At 34.6% G+C, this 26,795-nt stretch overlaps 3 protein-coding genes across 4 annotated transcripts; 2 read left to right on the top strand and 1 right to left on the bottom strand.

Annotated features, from left to right (window-relative positions):
- Nucleotides 1-405: 405 nt before the first annotated feature.
- On the top strand, nucleotides 406-7,376 carry LOC120332424 (serine hydrolase-like protein). 2 transcript variants are annotated; one of them, XM_039399663.2, is made up of 12 exons: nucleotides 406-435; nucleotides 1,593-1,680; nucleotides 2,324-2,473; nucleotides 2,713-2,826; nucleotides 3,072-3,113; nucleotides 4,517-4,536; nucleotides 4,888-4,962; nucleotides 5,281-5,387; nucleotides 6,017-6,096; nucleotides 6,173-6,287; nucleotides 6,573-6,663; nucleotides 7,086-7,376. In XM_039399663.2, exons 1-12 carry the CDS (start codon nucleotides 421-423, stop codon nucleotides 7,209-7,211), a joined length of 1,023 nt encoding a protein of 340 aa, XP_039255597.2. In that variant the 5' UTR covers nucleotides 406-420; the 3' UTR covers nucleotides 7,212-7,376. The 2 variants fall into 2 exon arrangements, with proteins under 2 accessions (XP_039255597.2, XP_039255599.2); XM_039399665.2 differs by lacking the exon at nucleotides 2,713-2,826.
- Nucleotides 7,377-8,794: 1,418 nt separating this feature from the next.
- Nucleotides 8,795-11,340, bottom strand: LOC120332426 (uncharacterized). Its single transcript, XM_039399667.2, has 6 exons — nucleotides 10,934-11,340; nucleotides 10,456-10,589; nucleotides 10,020-10,099; nucleotides 9,885-9,953; nucleotides 9,543-9,626; nucleotides 8,795-8,980 (listed from the first exon to the last, which is right to left on the bottom strand). The coding sequence occupies exons 1-6, from the start codon at nucleotides 11,045-11,047 to the stop codon at nucleotides 8,817-8,819; spliced, it is 645 nt and encodes a 214-aa protein (XP_039255601.2). The 5' UTR covers nucleotides 11,048-11,340; the 3' UTR covers nucleotides 8,795-8,816.
- Nucleotides 11,341-15,804: 4,464 nt separating this feature from the next.
- On the top strand, nucleotides 15,805-26,775 carry LOC120332393 (uncharacterized). Its single transcript, XM_039399632.2, has 7 exons — nucleotides 15,805-16,095; nucleotides 16,338-16,455; nucleotides 16,669-17,759; nucleotides 20,157-20,238; nucleotides 22,601-22,890; nucleotides 24,978-25,110; nucleotides 25,475-26,775. Exons 1-7 carry the CDS (start codon nucleotides 15,820-15,822, stop codon nucleotides 26,584-26,586), a joined length of 3,102 nt encoding a protein of 1,033 aa, XP_039255566.2. The 5' UTR covers nucleotides 15,805-15,819; the 3' UTR covers nucleotides 26,587-26,775.
- Nucleotides 26,776-26,795: the final 20 nt, after the last annotated feature.

Genomic DNA, 26,795 nt, shown 5'->3' with positions numbered 1-26,795 from the left:
CTTTTCTGTTTGTATTTTGAAAGCCCGTTCAAATACCCATAATTTTATGCGATCCGCAGGATGTTGCTTCATTCGAAAGGCTTTTTCTCTAGTTTGCCTTTTGTGGATAAATGTATGTCAGTTCAAACTCTCTCGATGCCAAATCCGCGGATGATATAGGAAATCGGACATAAATGATACTTCCATGCGTTTTGCCATTGAAATAATTTCCGTTTCAATCTTCTTTCTAGCTTTGATATTAAAGTTCTGATTGTGCCGAGGGAAACAGATGTACCACAGATTAGATACAGATAGAAGTATAAGCAAATAATATCAGGCCGGCTAGTTGCATGAATTCACACAGAGTGGGGAATTATATATACGAATGCGGCGACGAATAAGATTTTGCAAAGCTTGTGGACATTACCCGCTCCAGGCGGAATGCAACTTTGCGAAGTAAGTTCGCCTCTGGCAATACACCGATTTCTATCTACTATGATTTGATTTAAATTGGAATGACCTTATGGGCAGACGCAGAAATATTTAGAAAAGGAAAGCGTTTATATTAAGTTCCATCTACGGAATAAAATAGGATATATGGCGTAGTATTGAACGTAACTGTACATGACCACTGACCAGTGGTCATACTTATAGCAGTGAGCTATACATTTATAATATGAAAACTGGAATTAGGAGTCCTCCAAGTTGGACTGATTAGCGCGATGAAAGCCCGCATTTAGTGCCAGTATGAGCACTAACTTGTTAACTAGTACTCGAAAGTTGCAACATACTCGAACATAAGTAAATATTCAAATCGAAATAACGGGAAATTACTAGTTTCGGATCTTTTGTACATAGCCCCGGCCAAGGTCAAAATAAAGGAAAATAGTATTTATCCAGTTTGGCTAGGTGAGAGCTAGAAATGCGGATTGCGATGAAAATTCAAATTTCAAACCATTCGTAACCCCGGACTCGAACCCTAACTGAATAATTACTAAATTGTTATTTTAAATAAAAGCGCCGAATAAAAGCGTTCCAACGAATTTTGTAGCGGTGCTCATAGGGAATTTTAAGTCAAAAACAATAGCCTTTTAGCGCTTTAACCATGTTAAGTATATACTACAAATGGTGCTCCCGAAGTATTCATACCAAGATGAGGCACAACCTGAACATAGTATGTGTACCAGGTTAGGTTCTTCAGGTTGTGCGTCATCTTGGTACGAATACTTCCGGCGCGCCAAAAAAACAATATTCGATTGCTTTATTTGTTGTGGAGAAAAGCTGTTTCCTTGACAACAACAAAAATTTAGGAAAGCGATCCATACGTCGTAGACTTTCTGTTTAATAGTGACGTAATATCGCATAGTTTGTATCTAAAATTGTGTATATGTTTCTACTCCCAGTGAATAATCTATAGATTGAATAGGCAAACATTTGCAGCTCCACCAAACTCAGGCTAAATTACGGTAATTTTATATAGAAATATCGAAGGCATTTTCAGTTTATTATCAGTCTAGCTAAGCGACAGATCACGTGATCAATGACTGAATAGTACTGATGAATCAATGCATGTTTGATGACGTTTTTTAATCAATTTCCTTACATACGTTTAGCAGTCTACATCGATTAATATTAGTACTCTTCGTCGACGCAAAGCAATGACATCGAACAGCACAAAGTACGTCGGGACAAGTGAACGAGGTTTGTACAGTATATTACTTGATCTCAATAATCTTTCCCAAAATGTAAATACAGTCAAAATTTTTCACTTGAAACAGTCAAACAAAAGTATTTCGTAGTAAGTCACTTTGTTCAAGTGAAGTCAGCGAGATTATTCAAAATAATTTAACTCAGTTGTTGTAATTGTATGAGTTAGTTCAAATCAAAGTTTGTGCAATCGACTGAATCATAACCGTGACTTTCATATTGTTATGTCACAATACTGTATTGGAAATAGACAAGTGACGAGTGTGCATAATAAATCATTTCCGGGCGAAATAATCACAATCTACTAAATATAGATCAGCAATTAGAAATTTATCGAGCCATACCACTTAGTGCACAACAAATGCGGAGATTGGGTACTTCCGTATAAATCACATCGTGGTGCAGCAACTTAGTTACTCCGTTGGGACACATCCAGCATAAATTCAATTTAAAAAAGTTTCATGGTTTCATGCATGCTGAACTGAAAGGACAAAACGAAATTTTGTCTTTTTAAAATTCTAAATGAAGACCATGGAAACTCGTACTGTAACTTCTCTAGTCCAGACTATTTCCTTACCATTTTTGCTGAAGACGAGCGGTATTTTATTACATTTCTTTTTTAAATTTATTTTCCTAGGTTTAACGAAAGAATTCACGTTCCCTGTTTCATGGGGACTAGTGGCAGGAAAAACATGGGGAGATAAAAAGAATCCACCGATTATTTGTTTACACGGATGGTTGGATAATTGCAATACTTTTGATAAACTTATTCCATTGTTGCCTAAAAGTAAGTATTTCGTGTTAGGTTCATGATCTAAACAACATTGCTGCAATATCAATTTTTCTGCGTACACGAGTGCAATGTTTTCAATCCGTATATCACGAACTACAATACGTTAATAATTCAAACTTTGAGCTGATGGTCATACGCTGCCTTGACAGGATATAGACTCTGAAAATTCTACGAGTTTTCATCCAATATGGAGGTGGAAAAAGTGTGGAGTGTAATTCATTTTAATGTTGCAGGTTATTATTACATCACTATGGATTTTCCCGGACATGGTTTGTCATCCCACTTGTCGAAAGGAATGTATTACACAGAGCTTGTCATATGCATTGCTATAAAACGACTTTTAAATTGTAAGTGATTAAATCCTTTGGTATTTCAATAGTTCAATATTCTTCGTTGTTTCTGCGTTAGTACAAGAAGCTAATTTTATCCTCGCTGAATACCACTTTACTCACTCAACCTTTCAACAATCTTTTATTGGTATACAGGTCATGCTAAATGATGATATATATCGAGATAAATTTGTTCAAAACCAATCTGAAATCTGAATAATCTGAATATCATGGTAATGAATAAATAATTTTGTTGGTTGCAGACTTCAATATCGAAGAGGTATCGATGATAGGACATAGCATGGGTGAGCTTTTAATAAATTTGTGTTCATTTTAATTTTAGTAATTATAGTGGTAATTTAGTTATTAAAAAATTCATTTGATTTCAATTAAATTTACGAGATGAGTGACTCTCTTGCGACTAGTGAATGATGAGAATGCACTCAATTTAAATGCTAATTTCGTTCCACGCTGATTACTGACTAGAGCAGTGTTTCCCAACCCGAGTCCGCGGTCTCAAATGAGTCCGCAGAGCGTTCGTATGAATCCGCAACGACCAAATTGGAAAGTTATGTAGTAGTATATTTAATGTAGGTCACTAACCTTTTCAGTATCGCGAAGTTCATTGCGGGGCGAAAACGTTTTTACCAGACTTAAAGTACCAGCCAAGTTACGATTTACGTTAGTATTTACATAAAACATAAAAGGCAAGTTTATTCACATATTATTAATCGAGTCAATAATTACCGATTACTGAGGGCTGGGCAAAATATTCGAACAGCAAACTATTAGAATACCTGGTAACATGTGAATTGGACACATCACGTCAATCGCGCTGAATCAAACGATTGGATTGCACAACGGACTCGCAGATTTCTGACAAAAACACGAGTTTACACGTACTTTTCGCTTCCGTTAAAATTAAGTGTTATATTTGGGTTTTTTATATATTTGTTTCCTGTAACATCATTGCTACATTTTTAAATGATCTTATTGTGCGCCAATATCGCATGAATTTCATATCTTTTCAGTGGGCCATTTGGTAAAATTCGAATCACCAATACAAATAACAAAAATGTAACAATTCAAAATTTTCCGAGCGGATATATTAATTTGAATATGAAATACCATTAGGTGAGTTCTATCAGATTTCAATGGATACGCAGTAACAACATTTCGGAGGATTTGTTTCAAAGCAAAAAAAAAACATAGACTCGATAGAAATTGCTTATTGCTCCTTCACACAGAGTTCGGTTTTACAGTTAACGCACGTTGAGTCCGCAAATATTTTCCCTGGTGTGAAAATAGTCCGCGGCCAAAAAGGTTGGGAAACACTGGACTAGATACTTTTAATCAGGTGATGTGTTAAGTTCAGTTCAGCCACTTCCGCCCCGAGAAACGAAGTCACATCCGCATAGCATCCACTGATTCAAATCTTACTTTTAAATAGTGCCATCCAGATCCCTTTAATTGCATATTTATTTAAATAATTACCCTGCGCGAGTCGCAGGTTGGTATCTCGGGAAAAATAATGACTTAGGAGAGAACTCTTTCCCATTGTATATCAAGTTCATGAATATGGACCAATTCAGTATGCCAAATCCCGAATGAGATCAGACTGTCATGGGCCGCTTTTCATTTCAAAAATACCCTTTTTTCTGTGTATTCCCCAAAGATTTTAATAATAAAATCTCCCTTTCTTTTACAGGCGGAAACATGGCTCTTCATGTAAGATATTCTATTAATTTAAAATAGTTAAATGCTGTCGGTACTGGTGGAATATTTTTGGCTAATATATATATTATTTGCGTAAGGGCTATTGAGAGATAAATAAAGTTATCATGTCAATAGATCTTTTTTGAATGCACGTTATAGCTATATAGGAGTAAAGAATTGGTTCCAATCACGACATGGATGGCCCCGCCGTATTAGGCTATGGGACTATAGAGAATGGGTTTGATTATTCGATCAGCTACACAAGATGTACACTGTTATAAAAAAAAATCTGAAAATCCTACATATCCCTATTGTTAAAACAAATCCGTAATTCGACAAGCGGAAATAAAATTTTGTTTTTAGTTTTCTGCAATATATCCTGATATCGTAAAAAGAGTTGTTGTTATCGATACCTTTGGAGTCTTTACAATACTTGAAGTAAGCACATTTAATAACCCAATCTTTTTTTTTTCAAATTATTGCTAAAAATAAAAAGTGTAGGTTGCTGTTTTAACTATGTTCTATTTTAACTGTTCATGCACAATGCAAACGATTAATTTAGACAATGATTTTTATAGAGACAAAATTTTGTTAGGACTACGAAAAATAGGATTCACGATATAAATATATATTATAATAATTCAATGTTTATATAAAATCTATCCAAAATATTCTCATGTAATACCATGAATAAGGTGATGAGCAACTCGATATTGTTTCTTTTCTGCTCTTCCTGATCTCTGTTTAAAAATGTAGGATACCTTGGCCGATAGTTTACGGCGTTGGATAACGGACAACATGCAACTCGATGATGCTGAACCACGCGAAGAAAAACAATACACTTACGAGGAAGCTAAAGCAAAGTAAACAATAAAATTGAACTTGTTAAATTTATTTTCTTTATCTGTTTTCTTGAGATCACGTTCCTATTCATAAGATAGTGAGATTCGCTTAGGTGAATATAAGATCATTGTAATACTGCATATTTGTAAAGACACATATTTCGTTGTTCCTTTTTAGTAAACAAAGTTCCCCCATATTTTATTTTGTACATTTTCTCAAATAATTCATATTAATCTCGGTCATTTATCGCAAAATATTAGTTCCGTAAGAAATATATTTATCCGCTTCCGAAATAGGCAAGGATCCACTTTAATTAATCTCCAAGAAGCTTTTATGTCTGGAAAAAATTATATTTACATTGTGGCATACCTAGTTTATATCAATTTAGACAGGGGGCCAAGATTGATCGCTGATATGCAGCCCCAAAGTTGTTGGATAATTTTTTGGGGATTGATTTCATATACGTATACTTCAATTTTCCCATGCGCTTGAATGAATATAATTCGTCTTTGCGTTCATGACTTTATTAAAACAAGACATAGCGTTCAAACGTGTACAAAGTCCCACATTTTTTTGCCAAAATGTTAGTATATGAAACATCTCTTAGTTGGTATTTAACGTTTATAATAACCTAATAATGTTCGTTCAGATTACTAGGTGCCAGCAGTCATCTGTATGATGAATCGGGCAAAATCTTACTAGAAAGATCTACGAAAGAACTGGAAAATGGTATAAGGATTTTAGATTTATATATTCTTATAATGTTATTGTTGTAAATTTAAACAATTAAGTATACAATTTCCAGGAAAGCGAATATTCACAAGAGATGTAAGAAATTATACCATGTTACCAATCGAACGAACTTTGAAAACATCATTAAAGTTGGTTGAAAACGTCAGAGCTGATGTTCTTTTCATTGAGTAAGTAGAATATTTTGTTCATCCCTGAAGCATGAACCTTTTTTACGCCTAGTTTAATAATCGCCTTATTCATGACTGATTTTCCCCAAAGAACATTTCAAAATTCTTTGTCCATTTTGGTATGAAAACTTTCCTCAGTTTAGAAGCATCCTATGAAGACCAACAAAACTGGAACTATATAAGATAATTAAAGTTTTTTTTATTTTTTGTTGTTTTCATTGTTTGTTATAAGCATTCATTTTATTTCAAAATTATTTGTCAAATTAGAACTGCACAATTTTACAGGGCTGATAATGGGGTGATTGCTGGAGTAAAAAACATGCTCGCAAAAGAATTCAGTAGATCTCTGGACATATTTGAAAAATTCTTCAAATCGGTACGATAATCAATACGTCTGTTTGGAGTCTGTTAATGATTTGTGATGAATTTTATAGTAATATTCATATCTAATGTGTATGAGTGACACGCCGACAAGGCGACTAATCACATTCGGAGCATAAAAACCACTGCAAGTGTTTGCAACCAATGCTTGTCGTCCAAAATTTTCTTCTGAGAATCATATAAATGCTCAGGGTTTGCAAGAAAGAATATTTATGTAACTATCAATTTGTGCGGTGAACTGAGCAGTGCATAAATAGTTTTTAGTTTTTTAGTTTTTATTTCAAGCCTGTAAAGAAATATTCCATTAATTGATTGAATGTCAAGTGGCTCAGTCAGCGCATTTTTCTTGACATCGAAGCAATTAAGAACAGCATGCCTGTAACACAGCCTGAGATAAAAATATTTTAAAATTTACAGTTTAAGATGGTAAACCTCGAAGGACGTCATCATTTGCACCTATGCACGCCAAGTGAAACGGCGGAGGAAATCACAACGTTCTTTCAGGAGCACCCAGTTCATTCTGATATCCTCAGTAAATTGTGATTCAAAATGGAAAAGCGTAAAAAACGAAAATCCACCTTTTAACAATCACGATAGCTTTATGAAATGTAATTTTATTACTAGAGTCTTGTGAAAATGTTTTGTTGCTTTTCTGAATTTGTCATTCATCTAGTCTAGTGGTGGGCAACCCCTGGCACGCGTGCCAAACTTGACACACGAGCAAAACTTGGCAAGCGAGCGAGGCCTCGAAGACGAGATCATTCTCCTTCAGATAAAAAGTTTCAAGACTCTATATTATCTGATGGTACGAGATATTGGCTTATTCATTATCGTTTAACAGTTCGTTATTTATTTAAACTCTTTTTGTACTTTCATGACATACGGCTACAAAGAACTATAGGCCTATTATGACGTAAAAATGAGTGAGCTCTCGAGAAATTTTGTCGAGAAGATCGCAGCATTCATTTGGCTACATTCTTATATGAGCCGGCTGTGCCACCATTTTTCTTCATTCCTGCTTGTTTAAGCTGTTAAGCTCATGTTGGTTATAGTTACTCGCTAACTTACTGTTATAAATTGATTTCGAAAGAAATCTTAGCGATTAGGGAAGGAGATACAAGAGAGAATTGCAGAAAACGAACTAGTGCGTGATTGGGATGCCATTCTCGTAAATTTGTCGTGTCTTAAAAGCTTTGCAACTGTGTAACTCTCCATGTTTTTATCTACACAATATGCTTGTAAATCTTTTTTCTCAATTAACAACCAGTAGTTCGTGTATTTCTTTTAAAGTTACAAAATGTAAACCCAATGTAAAATCTCTATCAGCGTCACGGTAATTCTGCAGCAAAGGTCTAACTGATATAGAACTAAAAAAGTAATCAAATCTATTCGTCGGACTGACATTTTCCCGAATACTGATCTGTCTGTACATGTTTAGGAGGTTTAATATTGAGTACTTTTGCTTTGAAAGTAGCAAAGCATTGTTTTTATGTTTGGTCGGCACGTGGGAGAATTTTATCGTTAAAATTAGTCGATTTTAGCACGCGAGCCAAAAAAGGTTGCCCCCCCCCCTGATCTAGTCAATCATATAGCGAATTTGATGCAGTAAAGATCTTGAAGTAAAATGGTTAATTCTGAGCAAGACACTAAAGATAGTTTAGGCTTAATTTATTTTAGCTCCGGTCTGGTCCGCAGAAAATTCCTAAAGCTCGTTTCCAAATTCGACTCGAATAACTGCACCACCGAGACATGGATTAAATTTTTGCTTCTCCAAGTAATAAGTCGACTTCGAATAATAGTAGGTTTTTTAATGAACAGCAAAATTTATAAATACGATTCAAATTGAAAGAAAATAAACATTTTATCATTTTCGATAAACTAACGTTAATTTGAAATCCCGAATAAGATTTAATTATTAGTGGGAAATTCAGCATTAAGCGATATGGGCAAATGCACTTCGTCAGATTTTTTTTTTATTCATTACTTAAAATGTGAATATAATTTTAAAACTATATTCTTCAGATATATATTTACATTTTTGTTACTACAATTCATTCGATCCGAATAAATGCGATTATTTTTTAACACGATTTATGTAGTCATCAAAAATTTGATGCCGCACTTTTTTTTTTTTTATAAATAAATGAGTTAAAATATATGGTTTTCTAAATCTATTAAATCAACATGTTTCGAACAACGAGAAATGTGAAAGGTGGTTGACACTCCAATTTCGTGTAATTTATTGTACAAGGCAACAAGGTTTGTCACAGACGGTGTTATACTTGGAAAATAAACCCATATGATCCATCCACCTGGAAGATTAAAGTTATAATTAGACTTTCAATTCAGTTAATGAAAGAAAAAAGTGTCGAAGCTTGTGAAAATAGAACGATTAGGTTTATTGGGACTATTGAAATTGTAACCATGATCACAGTGAATTTTATTTTTTCCAATCAGTATAAAGACGATACCATACAAAATGACAGGGTAAATATGAACGCACAATTTTACTAGGGAAGGGAATTTGCAGGAAACTAAAGCTCGATATCAGGCAGTCAAGTTCTAACATCTAAGTAAGATTTAAAGAACCGAAAATTCATTTTTGGGAAACTGTCGTTGTCGAAAGCAACATCGCCCACTGGAGAATATATTGAAATCCACGCAAACCACCACATGGCTAACTAGGGTATTCCCCGCTGACTACAGTTAGCGAAGATACTTAGGCAGTGGAAAATATTTGAAAGAACTCCGATGATAGTCGGTAGCGCTGCATTTATGAATGTGTCGTTTCAGGATTCAGAAATACAATCTGCAATTTCTGGAAAAATTACTTTTGCTAATTTATATATGAATTATTTTTTCGAATAACCTTACCGTTATTACGGCATTCAATCAGTGCAAAGTAATTCTTGTAATCAGTCCAGAATACAACACCGTTCCCGGTAAGTTCATCATTATCTATGATAAAATTGACCGTCAGATAAATAGTAATATGAACTGGTAGGACAATATATAAATTTATGGTGTACAAAATGCATGATTCCTTGTCTTGCACTTCATAAGAGGCTCTCTGGTTTTTGACGCTTTTGCTCTTACATCCTTAAAACGGAGTCGTTACACAAGCTCCTATTGGGCAATCATGATTGAGATTTAAAAAAAAAAACTGTACCACCGTGGTTAGCGATATATTTATTATTTATACCGAACAAAACTCACCTGTGTCGTGAACTTTTTTTGTGTAATCGTTTTGAAATATGAGCCGATGAGAAGATATCAACGAAATTTCTGAAAACAAAAATACATAAATAACTAATTAAACTGACTTTGTGTATGATTTTTATAAATACTCACCGTCTTTTTGTTTATCAAAACTGTATAGTCCATTCGCTCCACGACGAACAAAATTCACCGAATATTTCACATCCACGGGCCTATTAAAAAATTAGAAGATCAAAAATTTGCAACCGTGACGGAATAGAAGGTATTTTAAAAACAAAATATCGAGGTCATACATTGCGTATACATTGAATAAATGTAAAGAAAGAATAATATATATCAAAGATTACCACTGTAAATTGGTTCGGTCAGACAAATAATGTTCTTTATGGCTAGTTTTTGTTTAGTATAAATCAATCGTCTTATAGCTAAATGTCAATCTTAACAATGTAATAATTGTCACAACACATTTAATCACATCAATTCCTAGCAAAATCAATATCGATAAGTCTAGATTTATCTGTACTATTCAAAGGATGGTGTATGACGTGTCTAAAAATTGGATTATCACCCGTCGCCATATTCTTCGGCAATGAACTTGAATCCAGTGATTGTTGTTGTAAAGTTATCAAGTTTGACGCACTGAACTTTGGTAGCCAACGCGTCATGTGTCTGGAGACCGACGAACCAAGATGTTTCTGATATCTACAACAATAAATATATTCAAAATATCTTTCTTATTCTAAAGTATTCGTATATATACAAGATTTAAAAAAAACATGATGAGGTAACTTAATGATCAAAATTAATGCAGGGTAATAATTTCAAACATGTTGGTAACTTTATCACTAAACCAGAATGTGACAGATCCATCATATTAAGATATTCTCAAGTCAAAATCCAACATATCCTAATTGTTATTACGGTAAAGAATAAAGAATTGCTCCAATTGCTCAACACGGTAACTAGTACTGATACAACTACCGCGATATATATGATATAAGTATTATATATTTTTCTGTAATTTTGTACGGATCAGATATACTTACCTTTTTGAAGTCCAAGTTTGGCTGACCATGTGGTAGAAAACATTTTTCACCCGATATTACCGAACTATGATAAAGTGCCAATAAGACAAAGCATTTCACCCCGAATGTTGACATTATCAGTTGCAAATGAGAATATGAAATTCTGCTAATTGTATTATTAATCTCAACCGAGTTGGACAAGCAATTTATTATATCGGGCTGTTAAAATACCAACTGATAAACAATTTATCATGTAAATTTACGTTTGAATATACCTCTTCGCCCCATTAAATCCACACACACATGCGTACAGACTAACCCGTTTGACAGCAGAGAATCTTACCCTGTTAAAAGCTGTTACCTCTCGTCCAAATTGATCTCAAGTGAAAAACAATCTGTTTTGATACACTTTGTAGCGATTAATCTGAATAATTACTTCAAAAGATGTATCGCAATAAACAACACAGTGAAGCTAAAACATTACGCTGTTCGTACCGGCCAGGGTGTGCTCATATTTCAAGATACAATCGATTGATGAGATTTTCCTTGCATCGATTGCAAAATGCAACTTGAGTGACAGCTAGATTGTGTCATGTTTGTTTATTTATCCATCAATGTACTACTTTTATCACAGGCGGCTTCAGCAAATTTATTTTTGCTACAACTTAAAGCGACTCCACACACAATTATCAAGGGGTCTCAAGGGGTTCGATATGGAGCAAATGGAGACATCGCAGATTAGTGAACTACGGTTCCACATTGTGGTTAACCAATTTATTTCATAGACTGAAAATGAATAATCTGTAGCATGTTGTTTAAGTAAATACTAATTTGGAGGTGAATGCCATTTGTCGATCACGATATGGAAACACGGGTAATACATCCAAACTTCCCATATTTCCAAATAATTGAACTTTTATTGTTGTCTCATTTTTAAAATATGTATACCTTTACCCGTGAAGTACATGCACAGGCAATTGTAGTCCGACGAAATACTTTTAATACATGTTGAATATATAAGTAGGCTATATCGCATTGGAATAATAACCCGTTGGTTGTTTCGACATGAAAACAACAGTCACTTAATTACTAATGCAATCGTGATATGCAGCAGTTACTTGGGCTATGTAGGGTTAAAGATCAATAGAAAAATGGAAAAACAAATTACTCATCAAAGTCTTGAATCCATCCACGATATTTGTGTTGACTAAACACACAAAGCTTTAAATATCTAGAACGCATTATTATATACATCAACGAGTATGATGAATAGGTTGATGCAATCGAAAACGTATTTTAGATTTTGCCACTCAGATATATGTATGCATGTTTATTGACGGAATAGCTTTAAAACATGAAATAGCGAAACGACATCTTGCAGCCAGCTCTTTTCTTTGATCAAAACTTGCTTTATTGTATTGAGGACGCGATAACGATGTTTTTTGGACACGAAATGTATCTATAGATCATTTTGTTATTTTGTTGATTTTGTTCTTGTCGTTATTTTTCTTCTTATTACTATGGAAAATCGCTTTTCTCCTTAATTACTGGACTATATAATTACTTTGTAATTTTAAATCTATGTCTTCTTTATTTGTGTGCCGTGACAGCGTCAAAAATTGCGCACCTTTTGGCGGTTCTACGTTCCACACTTCCCTAACCTGCATACCACCAGACCACTAACCTCTAATACACAGCACAGGTTAATGCTCTGGTGTATAAACCTGTATCAAACACCCGAAGAGTGACCTAAATGGCCTTGCAAAATTACAAATTCCACCAAAGGTTTCCTGCAATGGTAGTATATTAAGTGTTGCCATTAATAGTTTCTTCTGCAAAGCATTGTATTTTAGTCCGATGTTGACATATCGTTTGGGAAATCCCTTAGGGATTAGTGACTGGATGAAAATGATGTCAAGTAGGCCTTACTCGCAGTTACGTCCTTTAATATGAAATATCAATGAACATTCAATCTTTCTAACATTCAATCTAGCCGCAAGCTCTACCGAATGCTTATAGATCCGGATATGGCCATCCGGATATTTTGGAGTAAATACCATCTCATGTCTTATTTTTGGAGTTATCTAACTTCTCATGAAATACCGAAAGGGCGAATTACAAGATTTAAAAATCAGAAATTTTCAGCAGTGATACATTAACAATCATGTAGATTGTAAATTAACAACAGAGTTATACTCAAATATACGAACAGGAAAGTTGCGCAACGGTACGGAAGGGAATTAGTTGAGCACCGTGTTGCTCAGGAGATCGACCGACAAGCGTAACGGAGGAAGACAGGTGTAACGGAATAAAGGGTTTTAACACTTCATAGAAGGTGTTTTCATGAATTGAATTAAAGCATAAAATAGGGAGAGATATATATGGGTTTTTGCCGTTGAGCTAGCAGATTACAAAGTTTGAGATGACCACATAAAATTATAAGTAGTAGCGACTCCTAACTATCGTCCAAGGTGTGTATATTACTCTCTGCATTGAAGTTGGTGGTTCTTATTTCTTCTCGTATCTTCAGTGAACAAGTCAAATGGCCGCAAGTCCCATTCCACGGGGAAAATGTGCGAATTTGTAATATTGAGATTAACGAGTTCATTCCTCATCGACGGCGCCAGCTGAAATCGTATTCTGCAACATGGTGTTCTTGGGAATGTGCTACGGCGGTATAGCGAAACGAAAAATATCTTCTCACTGTTAAGGCGGGATGCATTCTCAAAAAGTAACATTCTTTTGCAAAAGCCAGTGGCCAGACATACCCAATTTTTTTCTGGAGTTTTTTAGGGTCTCATTTTGGATTCTACATTGTTTCTTATATTTATTCATGATCATTCAGCCGAACATTTTGCAATTTATGCCCGAGTTAGATGGAACGTTACATTAATGCATTCGTGTGAAACGTGCCTAAAGACATAGAATAGTCATCATTCTTCTTGCTATAGAATAGGACAGATCCACTAAGTGCAACAGCATAGATGAAGAATTCCTACGACACAACTCTTTACTCTTGTCCTGACGTAAAGCAACACTGTTGGATTAGCTTGGGGTTTTATATTGAGAGTCATGGGACGATCTCTGGCAGGACTTTCTCGTGTACTTGAAAAAAAAGTGGTGCCGATCAATGGTTAAATTTATCATTATTCAGGTACACTTTAACGCGCACTCACGGGACAAATATCGACCAGTATGAAATATGGATCCAACTTTCATTTACCTTTTGAGCCACATGCAATATATTCACTCGCACCAAGTAAAACACGAGACAAGTCTAACAAAATTGAGAGGATTTAGATCAGCAAGTTTGCCGCTGCCAAGGTTTAAAATGAATTGCAGATTATCGTGTGGGTTGACTGACGAGCGATCCTACTATAACTTCTGCAGTATGCAAAAATTATCGTCTCACTCCAGGAGTAGTGTGATCAATTGTATTCGCAATGGTGCCATTGGCATCAGAATGCACATTTTTTTTTTCTGATTCCACGAGAGCGAAGAATCGCACTTGGAGGAAATTGTAAGTTGAATACTGAAGTTTGAGCAGTCACGTAACATTCATAGTTTGAGAATATTTATATTTCGCTATTTAGATAATACATGAATACTTGGCAAAGTTTATTGAGGAATTTTCAACACTTACGACTATAAATTAGGCAGGCCTTATATTTGAATTGTATATGCTATGAATAAATCTAAATAAATGATGAAACATTTACCCTGGTACAATCAAATTAACAACTAAAATAGAACATAAAAATACACATTTTGTGTCGATTTCCTTGAAGAAAGCGCCGACCAAGCCTAGCTTATTGGAAGCAGTGAAATTTTTAATATATTTGTGTGAATATTCTTTCTATATGTGAATGTACTTTCATCATCTAAAACTGAATATATATATTCCCCTGTAACTTCTCTACTCTGAGAAGTAGTAGTTCCCAGCAAATATTTTTCCAAATATACATATATACACAATTGTATCGCATTTTATAAATGAATATTCTTGAGATTTCATTGATGCATTGAGCTGAGCATTGTGATGTGCAGTTGAATGAAATTAATATAATATGTAAATCAACAGTAAAACTATCATGCATGAAAGTGTGAAGAGTAGGCATTTTTTACAATTTTCAATATAACTCATACCTAAAAATATAATTACATAAATTTGTTTTGCGTACGCAGGTACGCAAGGCTAAAGATTACATTGATTGCTTTATCAAAACATCAGCGATCTCAAACAACTTCCGGCAAGATCTGTATTACTTGAGGAAGGAATAAAACCGTCGGAAAGGAGCGATTGGTCATTTGGTCGAAGGCATGGAAATCTTGTTAAAAAGTCGTAAATTCTGGAGTGCAGATCAACTGCGAAACTTACAATGCAGAGCAAATATAATTTAAGCAAGACTAAGAGCACGATGAATATGGCCTGAAGATTGCCAATAGAGAATGCTTAGTACATATATATCTGAAATAAACAGCAGGCAAGGAGACAGTTAATTCTATTTGCTATCATATTACCATATCCAAGTAAATTTGAACAAGCCTCCATAGCCAAGTAGAATTTACGGGCGATTTATTTGTTTTTCTTCACGCTAGGGATTATCTTCCATAATTAAGGAATAAAGCTACAGTATATTGTTCTTACACATGTTCTATGGGTACTTGATTATTTGTTTGTTGCAGTTTAAATTAGAAAACTACTTATTTTTATTGATTTTATTTACTTGGAATTATTTAGGAAAGCTAAATAGTTTTTACAGAAACATTCACGAGAAAGATTTAAATAATTTTTGAAATTTATTATAAGTTTATTTACTATTTTTTGTTTTGAATTCCTTCTATTCTAAACCGGGACAACACTGATGATCTTGAATTTGTTTTGTTTAGTCTCATAACAACGTAGAATGTATAGGACATCAAATGTCAAAGGCGTGTTTTTGTTTTTGCTTGGGCTGTATCTTTTGCAAATTATCAATGGCAAGAAAGTAGTCATCATCGGAGCAGGGGTCAGTGGTTTATCTGCCGCACGAGTGTTATTTGAGAACGGCCTTTCGGATGTGACAATTCTTGAGGCAACTGACCGTATTGGAGGCCGAATATTTACAACAGAATTCCAAGGTCATATGTTTGAACGTGGCGCTCAGTGGATACACGGAAATGATGGAAATGTCGTTTACGATGTAAGTTAAAGTGTTTTTGCACATTTAAGTACACCAGAGACCTGTCAGGCATAATTATAAAATCGTGTTTATGAATGAATTCTTATTAAGGTTACATTGAAATATATGTAAATATTAAAAAAGTATATATATTTACTTACAAACTATTATATCTGACTTATTGATAGCATTTCAGTATAATAAAATTATTAGGTAGAGTTTTATTATCTTTACCTTACCTTTCTTTACATTCTATTTTAAAGTATTTATCTGAGGACACAAACCTGGAAGTAGACAGTTGGGCTGTATATCCAGAGTATAAATACTACAGTGGAAGACCTTTGACCCCAGCAATAAAACAGTTTTTGTGGAATTCCTCGGGTAAGAAGTCTATTGTCTACACATTTGACAGAAACGGAACACTATTTTGTTATACAATGTAGGCCAAATTAGTAAAATGATAAATTAAGTTAATATGATTGGTATTTCCAATATTTCCTCAAATTATAGTGACATATTATACAAATAACAATATTCTTCTATTAAACTATTTCATGATCAAAAAATTGCATTTTCGTTGCAACTAATTTACAGATCTAATGGATTTAATTGACGAGAAGCTAGAAATCGGGAGTGCTGACGAACTTGTCAATACTTCACTTGGCGACCTAACAAGAAACATATGGAGACAAAAGTTACGCCAAGTTAGCGAACTTGGCTTAGATGAATCACTGACTGAGCCAATTCTTGTGAACAAGTTTGCAAACATGGAGGTTTTAGATGGCGCCGAACCTGACTTGGTGAATAGTCTGTTATGGAATGAATTTATTGAATATGGTGACGACATCAAGGTTCTAGATGGGTATCAGAGTTTACCAATAAAATTGAGCAAAACTATTCCCTATGGTGCAATTCAACTTAACAGTAGAGTGGAAAATATACAATGGGATATAGAAAATGGAAGTAAAGTTGTAGTAAAATATTTGAATAAGAGTAATAAAACTCAAATAATAAACGCTGATTTCGTCCTAGTGACAATTTCTATGGGATGTTTGAAAAAATATCACAGAAATCTTTTTGAACCGGAATTACCTGATAATAAGAAGACAGCAATTCAAAGAATTGGTTTCGGAACGATAAATAAAATGTTTTTATTTTATGATAATCCATTTTGGAATTCTGAAAAATTTGCTCAAAGATATATTTTATGGGATTCGCATGAAGAATTTACAAATGAAATTCTCAAAGATGAGTTTTTTGATGAAAATCATTGGTGTCGTAACGTGCATACAATTACAAATTATGGTGAAAATTTCCTTATGATTTGGCTAACTAAATATACATCAAGTATAATTCGTAAACTTCCTGAAATAGATCTCAAATTAACTACTACAAATTTCTTGCGGAGGTTCCTAAACGATCCAAATATACCGAGTCCTGATCACATCATTTTTACGGAATGGGACTTGGATGACAATTTTCTGGGTTCATACAGTTATCCTGCAATTGGCCAAAAGGAACAGGACAAAGAAATAGTCGCACAACCACTTTTTGTAAACGGAACAGCGAGGGTATTTTTTGCCGGAGAAGCTTTGAGCCTATCAAGATATAGCACTGTTGACGGAGCCTTTTCATCGGGAAAAAATGAAGGAGAAAGAATATTGGAAATACTCAACGAAAAATCGGTTTGATGATTTTCACAACACACAGCTAAACTTTATGAATCGGCGGTATCTATGTTGCTGGAGAGCTTGCTTATATACTTAGATTAGGTTGCAAACGACATGGATCATAGAAACTGCTTCCAAAAAAGGTTCCCAGTGAATGGTTTTCTAGCTTGTTTTACACACTAAATTGACCTTTTTCAGGTGATACGCCACTCTGTAGTCGCAAGTCGTATCGTTGTATAAAATGGGATAATTATTCTTCTTTGTATACAATAAATTAACTTCTGGGCCAGGGGTGTGCAACCTTTACTACAGGAGGGCTTTATTACAAGTAACTGAGTAAATCCGCGAGACGCCTTCAGATACTCTACCTACCAAATGTTCTGGGTACCAAATATGGCACACATATCCTAGCGCCGCCGTCCAAGTTTTGATTTGAAACATTTTAAAATTATTTCATTTTTTATCGTAATCGAAGACAGCGTTTGCCAGCTAACTTCAATAGGAAGACGATGATGCGCGTGTAACAGCTAAGACACAAGAAAATAGGATAAAAAAAAAATTGAAAATTTTGAATTTTTTTTGTTTGTTCTCATTTTCGTGCATTCTTCCTCATCTGTCAACTTTAGTTTTGCCGCTTCCTCCCACTGTCCTCCGTCTTCGTTCAGCTTAGCCCAGTCGGCCAACGCCAAAGGTAAACAAGAGAGCTATGCTAGAATATATGGACACGTTTGAGGTAAATGAAAGTAATAGCCGTCTAAAGAAAGCACTGAAAATTTCAGAGCAATTGGTCCAGTAATGAAAGAGAAAAGCGACTGTTTAGGTTCAGGTAAAAAGTGGGCGTGGCTTTCCACACGCTTTCTCACCTCTGAGCCACTTGAAAAATTCCCAATACTCGTGCAAACGCTTTCCCGCCCCGAGACGGAATTTACTTGCCTGTAAACGCCAAAATCACTTAGCGTGACTTGGTCGATGGCTTGATTGACAGGTTGCCTATTCCGGGCCACTTAAAGGCTGTAACTTCTCCGTGCCCGATCGTTCTCAAAATTGATTTGAGTTGAGAACCAGTGGCCTAGCAAGAATTTGTAGAATCAAAACGGACAACCAGTCATCACACGGACTAATATCCGTGTTCCCGTGAATAAAAATAATACAGCAAAAAGTTTGATGAAATACCACATTTCATAAATTTCGTATGGTATTTAGAAATAAATAAAAGTAATAGCCTTTTAGAGCAAAACTTCATCTTCAAGCACTAACAATTTTAAAGCAGTTGGTCCAGTAATTAAGGAGAAAAGCGATTTTTGCTGAACAACACAAAAAAGAAGAAGAACAACAAGATTATCAAAAATATGAAAACGATCGTTATGTCCACTACCCGTCTCCAATAATATTGAAACGATCGTTATGTCCACTTCCGTGTCCAACAAACATACCGTTCGTAGTTTTTAATCGGTATTTATCTGCTTTTTCTTCTTTCCTTGTGTACCTTTTCTATTTATTATGTAGTGATCTAATTTAAACATGTATTTGTTACGAATTTCAAACATTATTATAATTTACACTAATATTATGTCCGAGTTTTGTGTGGGCTCAGAACGGATTTGGGCATTTACAGGTAAAATCCCACTATTTTCTACATGCGAAGAAGATTCCCGAACTAATTGATTTTGTAGGTAGAGTTTCTACTGTAATTGTAAGCACAAAAAATTGTTACTTTTTGGTATTGATTTTTAGGCAACAACACCGCCGTCTTGAGTTGTTTGATGTAGTTGGTCGGTTGTGACTTTTGATGTATCGGATCGATTTACTGGTAAATTACCTATATCTTCAAACCGCAACAAGACTGACTTGTGACGGATCATCTATTTCTAAAGCATCTCAATTTTGTAAGGCTTGTCTCATCTTTCTTCGTGTTTTACTTGGTGTGAGTGAATATATCGACTGTGGCTCAAAAGGTCAATGAAAGTTGGATCTACTTTTTATGCTGGCCGATATTTGCTCCGTGGGTGCGTGTTCACATGTAAAAATCGCAGATAAGATTTGCCCGGAGTTTGCTGTCATATTTGGATTGGTGTTCATGCGACTTTGCTAAAACTGGTCGTTACAGCTACTTTAGAGAGTCTCGTCTCGTTCCATGTTCCCAGAAAATGTTTTTGTAAATATTAATATATATATATGAATAAATATATCGCATTTTATGAATGAACATTCTTGAGATTCATTTGATGCATTGAGCTGTGGTGTGCAGTTGAATGAAATTCATATATATATATATATATATGTAAATCAAGAGTAAAACTATTATGCATGGAAGTGTAAAAGCAAGAAGTCTTTTTTACAATTTTCAATACAACTCCTACCTGCAATTAAAATTACATAAATTCGTTTCGCGTACGAACATTTCACTTGAAGGTCACATACACTGCTTTATCAAAACATCAGCGATCTCGAACAACTTCCGCAATTGATAAAAGATCTGCACTACTTGAGGAAGGCAATCGGTCCTTTGGTCGAAATAAACATAGAAACTGCTTATGAATAACAATCAAATGCTAGAATCTGAAAGTTCAATAATACCGCATTTCTGCAGTTAGGATTTATGATACAACTGTTTTGCTACGTCGAATTCTGAGGAAACTATTATAATCAAATGTATGTCAACAGTTCATGATCATAGGTTATTCAAGCAAACTATTTAACAAATAGGCCGAATCTCAAACAATCAACTAATAATAATGCAAGATATGAATTTTCTATTAAGAATTGTTACATACACACCTTAACATATATAAACATATAAAAGAATTTTTTTACATAAAAAGACTGACTTGATTTTGGAGGCTAGCTTATTTTTATGGGTGTCATTGTCAGAGTCTAATAAAACAATAAAGGTTTCAGTGAATGATGATCTAGTTGTTTTATGCACTGAGTTGACCTCTTTAGTTGATACGTCACTTTTTAGTTGCAAGTCGTATCGTTGTATAAAATAGGATAATTATTCTAATTTGTATACAATAAATTATCTTCTAGGGTAGGCTTATCAAATTTATAAGCAACAAAACCGCCGTTCTGAGTTGTTTGACATGACTGGTCGGTTATGACTTTTGATGTACCGGAACGATTTACTGGTAAATTGTCTATCTTTAAACGGTGCTCCCGGAATATGTGAACCAAGATGGCGGACACCGGACGTAGTATGTGTACCAGGTTAGGGTTAGCCCATAATTTTATTCCAACTTTCCTTATTTTAGTTCTATTAAGAGTTTGGGGATTAGCCAAGTGACTCCTGTAGTATATATTTGAACCTGAAATAATGGCCTAACCTGGTACACCTACTACGTTTCAGTGTACACCATCTTGGTACACAAATTTCAGGAGCACCGTTTTTTAAGGTGATTGTGCAGCGAAACTTAAATAAATTCCGTTGTAAAACAACACGATTTCAAGACTTGCCGAAGAGTCGGACCTGCGTGTTTGTTTATCACAAATTGCTTCGAAAATTGATGAATTGTGCGATTAAAAAGCAACCTCATCCATCATATTAATGTCGACTGTGTTGTAAATGGAACATTATCCTCCGGATCCAATAGGGTTTTATATTCTTGTTCTCACAACCCACAGCATAGTATCATTTAAACCCAATTGATTTCTATTCATTTTCACGGATAATGATGTAGATTTTGATGTCTTAACTAAATTGGAGGGAAATTCCTATTGTAGCCAACAGGAAAGAACGATTAAACTACAATAGAGATCGTACATGCATATGCGTTAGACAGATATACAGAATCACGAATATCATCAAGTTCTGAGTCGGATAGGATCCGTGATGAGAAATATTATGAGCTGTTTCTTATGATCAAACTTTGCAAATGATCTGAACAATAAAATAGAAAGAGTTGTATTATAATACTGTAAAGTAATATATTTTGGTCTTTAAATCGGAAAATCAGTTATAAAACGACTGTACAACAGAGCTATTTGATTTAATGTTGCGTCCTCATTCAAAAATTATAATAAAGAATTAGGAATTCAAATATGCCGTTCGGCAAGGAATTATTCTCGTCGCACTTTTTATAATATCATTTAGCCGAACTGCTAATTTAATTATCGAAATTAAGTACGTGTTGTCATAATTGTTCAATACTCCACGTACTACATATTACAAGAAAAAATTGTGAACGCCCCAAGCAAATATTAACATGGACGTAGGCATTTAAAATATATATAATCATGATGTGGACAATTTTAAAGCTTGGGCATTTTGGTTCTGCGAGCATTCTCAGTGTGTGACTCAGTGTGTGAAGTTTGACCCAACAGAATAGTATTGCAAAGAGTTGAGAAAATATAGTCTTGGTTTATTATAGAGATGCAATTTTATCCTAAACGTAAAAATATATTAAATTTTGTGCTGTCGAGTATGTGACAAAAACATTTTTACACGTGAAAATTTTAAAGGAATATTTCGGGAATATTAGGTTTTTGTTAACAATTGAGTAAATTCACAAAATCTTTTCCAACGCATTTTAGAAACAATCGCACTGATACAACGCATGGCGAGAAATGATGATTTAAAATGAAACTAATGAAATAATAGTCAATTTTAGAGCATCGTAGTTTGGCTATAAACTGTGCATCTGAATTTGTTTTTGCACTTTTCTTGTATCTAAATTTAAAATATATCTTTAGTGGTTGCTTTGCATCAGATTTTCACACCATTAGGATGTAAGTTTTAGCTTGCTTTTCAGCTCTCTGCTTGTGTGGCAACATGCTGTAAATTGGATGGTTTACCTTAAAGTTTTCAACTGTGATTAAAAGATAGCTAATATAATTTGCATTTTTGATTCACTTCCCAGGTTTATTCAAATACACAATGAGCGGAAAAGCGACCACCTATACGTTTTTGTTTTTGCTCACACTGAGTCTTTCACAAAATGGTAACTGCAAGAAAGTTGTGATCATCGGGGCAGGTGTGAGTGGTTTATCTGCTGCTCGAGTGTTATTCGAAAATGGTCAATCGGATGTTACTATTCTCGAGGCAACTGACCGTATTGGAGGACGAATATTTACAACAGAGTTTAAAGGTCATATGTATGAACGTGGAGCTCAGTGGATTCATGGCGCGGAGGGAAATCCTGTTTATGAGGTGAGTACCAGAACGAATGTTTAAATTCACATTAGGCTTGCACGTAATTTACAGATTTACGGAATTACGGAATTATTTCGAGTTACGGAAGGGAAGTTACGAATTACGTAAAGTCGTAATTATTGGTCGAGCGCTTTCGCGATTGAAACGAGCTCTCTTCAAAGCAGTCAATTCCGTCGATTGTAAAAAGTGAAAGTTTAAAAAGAAGTTAAAGCTTCGGTATTTGCAGCCGTTTTTCTCACTTTTCTCGCTCTTGCCAATACGTCACCGTGATAATTAATGTCGCGCTTATCAAACAGCAATATGACGACGGAAGAGAAATTGCGTAATGAACCAACGCAACTTCGTCTTTTCGGCATCGGTAAAGCGATTGAGACGGCAGAGAAACAACAATATGACGGGATTTCCCGCGATCCGGTAAAAATCCTTTGCGGACCGTTGACGGTCCGCGGACCAGCGGATGGGAAGCACCGTTTTAGAATACTTAAATCAAATCCAGAATCCTATTCTATTTTTATAGTTACCGTATTTAAATAGTGGGATTTCTCCACCACAATGATTGAAATTAAAAAAAAAAAGCTAAATTGTAGCCTAAATGTTTAATGTATAACTATCTTTATGCAGTATTTAATTGAAAATGTCCTGATCATTGGATTATATTTAACCAAGGCAACGAGATTTAAGAATTTCGACGATCGTTTTTTGTTTTGTTTTTAACAGTTCAATATTCTCAATTTAACTACTATCAAATATCAAGTATGAGCCAGTGTGTTTATTCTGTGCGAGAACCGTTTTCAATTACAAAACCTTGATGTTCTGTTACCGGTTTTATCGTTTTATATCAGTCCGGACTTGTCCTTGCTCAATATATTTTCCACAATGCCTCGCAATATTTCGACCAAATATGATTAACTGTCTTTACCGAATGCGTCAACTTATTTTGATTCTTGAAAACCACCGACACTCGACCAAATTTGTGTCAATCTTGGCCGATAGGATCGTCGACTTGAGTTAGAAAAATAAGTTAATTTTTTCATGCGTGCAAAATAAATGTCACAATAGGCTTTTTTTTGCGATATAACTTTGTATTTTCGGAAAAGCCATATCATATAAGTACGGTATTTAAATTATGCGCAAATAATTAATATTTGATCTGAATTTGTTGCAAATAATGTTACAACATTTAGGCCGCGACAGGATTTAATGTAAAATGAAGCATGGTAATCGGAATAACGTCAATAAGTCGGCATCAATAATTATTATAAAATGCTGACTAGGTAGTAAAGTCGAATAATGTTAAAAATAGTGCAATAACAAGTCTTCGTCGCGAGGCAAGAGCAAGTATAATCAAACGAGAGAATACGCTCGTCATGGCATTGATAAATTGGAAACCCGACATTTTTTTGAATACGATTTTAAAAAAGTCAACTATCGTTTCATAAATATCCGTATACCAGTGTCGGTAATGATAAAATTGATCGCATAAAATTGGGACGGTTAATTTGCGAAGGTGATAAAGGAAATCAAAGCTAGCACAAAAGATAACAATCAGAATAAAATTAATTTGAATTCACTCTTGTCTTAACATCTGTCACCGGCGTGTAGTACTGCCAGGAATATGAAAACCCAAACTCGATGTCCCAATCGAAAATGAAGTGGATTCAATTGGTTGTTATGATAGGTTTAAATGTGTGAAAAAATATCGCAATTACGGGGTCATTACGTAATCGATTTGGCCGTAATTACGGAATTGATTTTTGTCAATTACGTGCAAGCCTAATTCACATTGAGTGCATTATTGAAAAACAACGACTGTACTAGTTTTCTCGATTACGCTCCTTTCCACGTTTTCCTCGTAATGGGTCGAGGTCGCTTTTCTGTATGTATGGGTGCTATTTCTAATCCATTTCCAATTTTCACCCAACTGTTTCTCTGGCCTGATGGCCATAAACTGCCCCGCGTTTTGTGTCAACTACTATCTACTGACATATCCGTCTAAATACATAGTGTATAATGTATATTTATGAAAAGTTTGCGATTTTTCAACCTATATCAGTTTTTAATCGTTTATGACATTTTTGTCACAGTACCTACATGAAGATACAAATCTTGAAATAGAGAGTTGGGGTCGCTACTCTCCGGCAAAAGACTCCAAATTTCAGTACTACAGTGGAAGACCTTTGACTCCAGCTATAACAGATTTATTTTGGAATTCTTCAGGTAAAACTTTTAACTGGTGTTTTGTCATATACATAACCTAATTATAAGCAATACATAACTTAAATTTGAGCCATAGTTCTGTCGCCAATAGAATATTTCGCGAATAAAAAGAAGATTGAACAATAATTAACAGGATGACTATGTATCGAGTGAGAGCTTCTTATTATGTGAATAAACTAATTTTAAATTAAAATATAAAATAGTGAAGAGTTTCCAACAAGCCTGTAGAAAGAACAATGTTGTTATTTATGTGCCGCATGTATTTCGCCAATATGTTGAAATTAACGGAAAGGCAATATACATGTCTTGTCGAATTAATTATATTATTTTTTGGATTTTTATTTTTATTATAATGTATTTATAGGACTTGTGGACTATATCGGGCTAGAAATTGAAAGACTCATTGAATCAGTGGGTAAAAGTGAGGAGGAAGTGGCCAATCTACCACTAGGAAACTTGGCAAGAAAAATGTGGAGAAAAAAGTTTTTCAAACACTACAGCAAACTTGGTCTCACTAGAGAAGAGATCAACCCAGTTCTCATGAACAAATTTGGATTACTTGAGATCACTGACGGAGGACATCCAAATATTGTTAATTGTCTAGCGTGGTACCAATATGAAGAGTATGGCGACAACGATGTAAAAGTTTTGGATGGATACATGAGTTTGCCAACAAAATTGAGTGAAAATATTCCGAAAAGTGCAATCAAGTTTAATAGCAAAGTTCAAAGTATACAGTGGAATAAGGAAAACGAAAATAGAGTCGCGATAACGTATGTAAATCAATTTAACAAGACTGAAGTAATTCACGCTGATATGGTACTTGTGACGGTTTCAGTCGGCTGTCTCAAAAAATATCACAAAACTCTCTTTGATCCAACTTTGCCAGAGAAAAAACAAGCCGCATTAAAGAAGATCGGTTTTGGCGCAATCAACAAAATGTTTCTCTTTTACGAAGAACCATTCTGGGGCCCAGAAAAATTTTCTGAAAGGTATCTTTTATGGGATTCGTACGATGAATTAACTGACACAATACCTGAAGACGAGTTTTCTATCAAAAATCATTGGTGTCGTGGCGTATATAAAATCACAAGCTACAAAACAAATTTTCTTATGCTTTGGATTACTAAAATGACCTCAAATCGTATACGTAATATACCTGAATATCAACTCAAATTGACTGTTACAAATTTGTTACGACGATTCCTGAACAATCCAAAACTATCAGGACCTGATGATATCATAACCACCGAATGGCAACGGGATAAAAATTTTCTTGGCACTTACAGTTATCCGACAATTGGACAAATGTCAAGCCACCAGAAAAAAGTACGAGAACCTTTATACGTTAACGAAACGCCAAGAGTATTTTTTGCAGGAGAAGCGTTGAGTGTAAATAGATACAGCACGGTAGATGGAGCATTCTCGACAGGAAAAAGCGAGGGAGAAAGAATATTAAAGTTGATGCAAGAATAGAAGACGGTTTATACATTTACCTGATCCTCACAAAAAATCATATTAAAATCGTAATAGCTGGTATGTATTTGACTAGATGTTCTGTTCAGAATTTTTAATTTTTCCAAAATCACGAAATCTAAAGAACTGAATGTTTGCGACTTGTGATGTATTTTCAAAAAATTGTATCGATAAATGCACAAAACTGTGGGTTGTTGTTTAAAAATCAG

This window comes from Styela clava, chromosome 13 (genome assembly GCF_964204865.1).
Source record: "Styela clava chromosome 13, kaStyClav1.hap1.2, whole genome shotgun sequence".
NCBI classification, from domain to species: Eukaryota; Metazoa; Chordata; class Ascidiacea; order Stolidobranchia; family Styelidae; genus Styela; species Styela clava.
This window is presented reverse-complemented; position numbering and strand designations above follow the sequence as displayed.

What these genes read in the sequence shown, in the direction of transcription:
- LOC120332424 (XM_039399663.2), top strand. An exon ending in TATAAAACGACTTTTAAATT is followed by an intron (nt 2,827 to 3,071) that starts GTAAGTGATTAA and finishes TGTTGGTTGCAG; the next exon opens with ACTTCAATATCGAAGAGGTA. An exon ending in TTGAAAAATTCTTCAAATCG is followed by an intron (nt 6,664 to 7,085) that starts GTACGATAATCA and finishes TAAAATTTACAG; the next exon opens with TTTAAGATGGTAAACCTCGA.
- LOC120332426 (XM_039399667.2), bottom strand. Translation starts at nt 11,047, where the DNA reads ATGTCAACATTCGGGGTGAAATGCTTTGTCTTATTGGCACTTTATCAT. An exon ending in GCCGAAGAATATGGCGACGG is followed by an intron (nt 10,100 to 10,455) that starts GTGATAATCCAA and finishes ATTTTTTAATAG; the next exon opens with GCCCGTGGATGTGAAATATT. An exon ending in AAAAAAAGTTCACGACACAG is followed by an intron (nt 9,627 to 9,884) that starts GTGAGTTTTGTT and finishes ATTTTATCATAG; the next exon opens with ATAATGATGAACTTACCGGG.
- LOC120332393 (XM_039399632.2), top strand. Translation starts at nt 15,820, where the DNA reads ATGTATAGGACATCAAATGTCAAAGGCGTGTTTTTGTTTTTGCTTGGG. An exon ending in AAATACTCAACGAAAAATCG is followed by an intron (nt 17,760 to 20,156) that starts GTTTGATGATTT and finishes TTTCACTTGAAG; the next exon opens with GTCACATACACTGCTTTATC. An exon ending in TTTATTTTGGAATTCTTCAG is followed by an intron (nt 25,111 to 25,474) that starts GTAAAACTTTTA and finishes ATGTATTTATAG; the next exon opens with GACTTGTGGACTATATCGGG.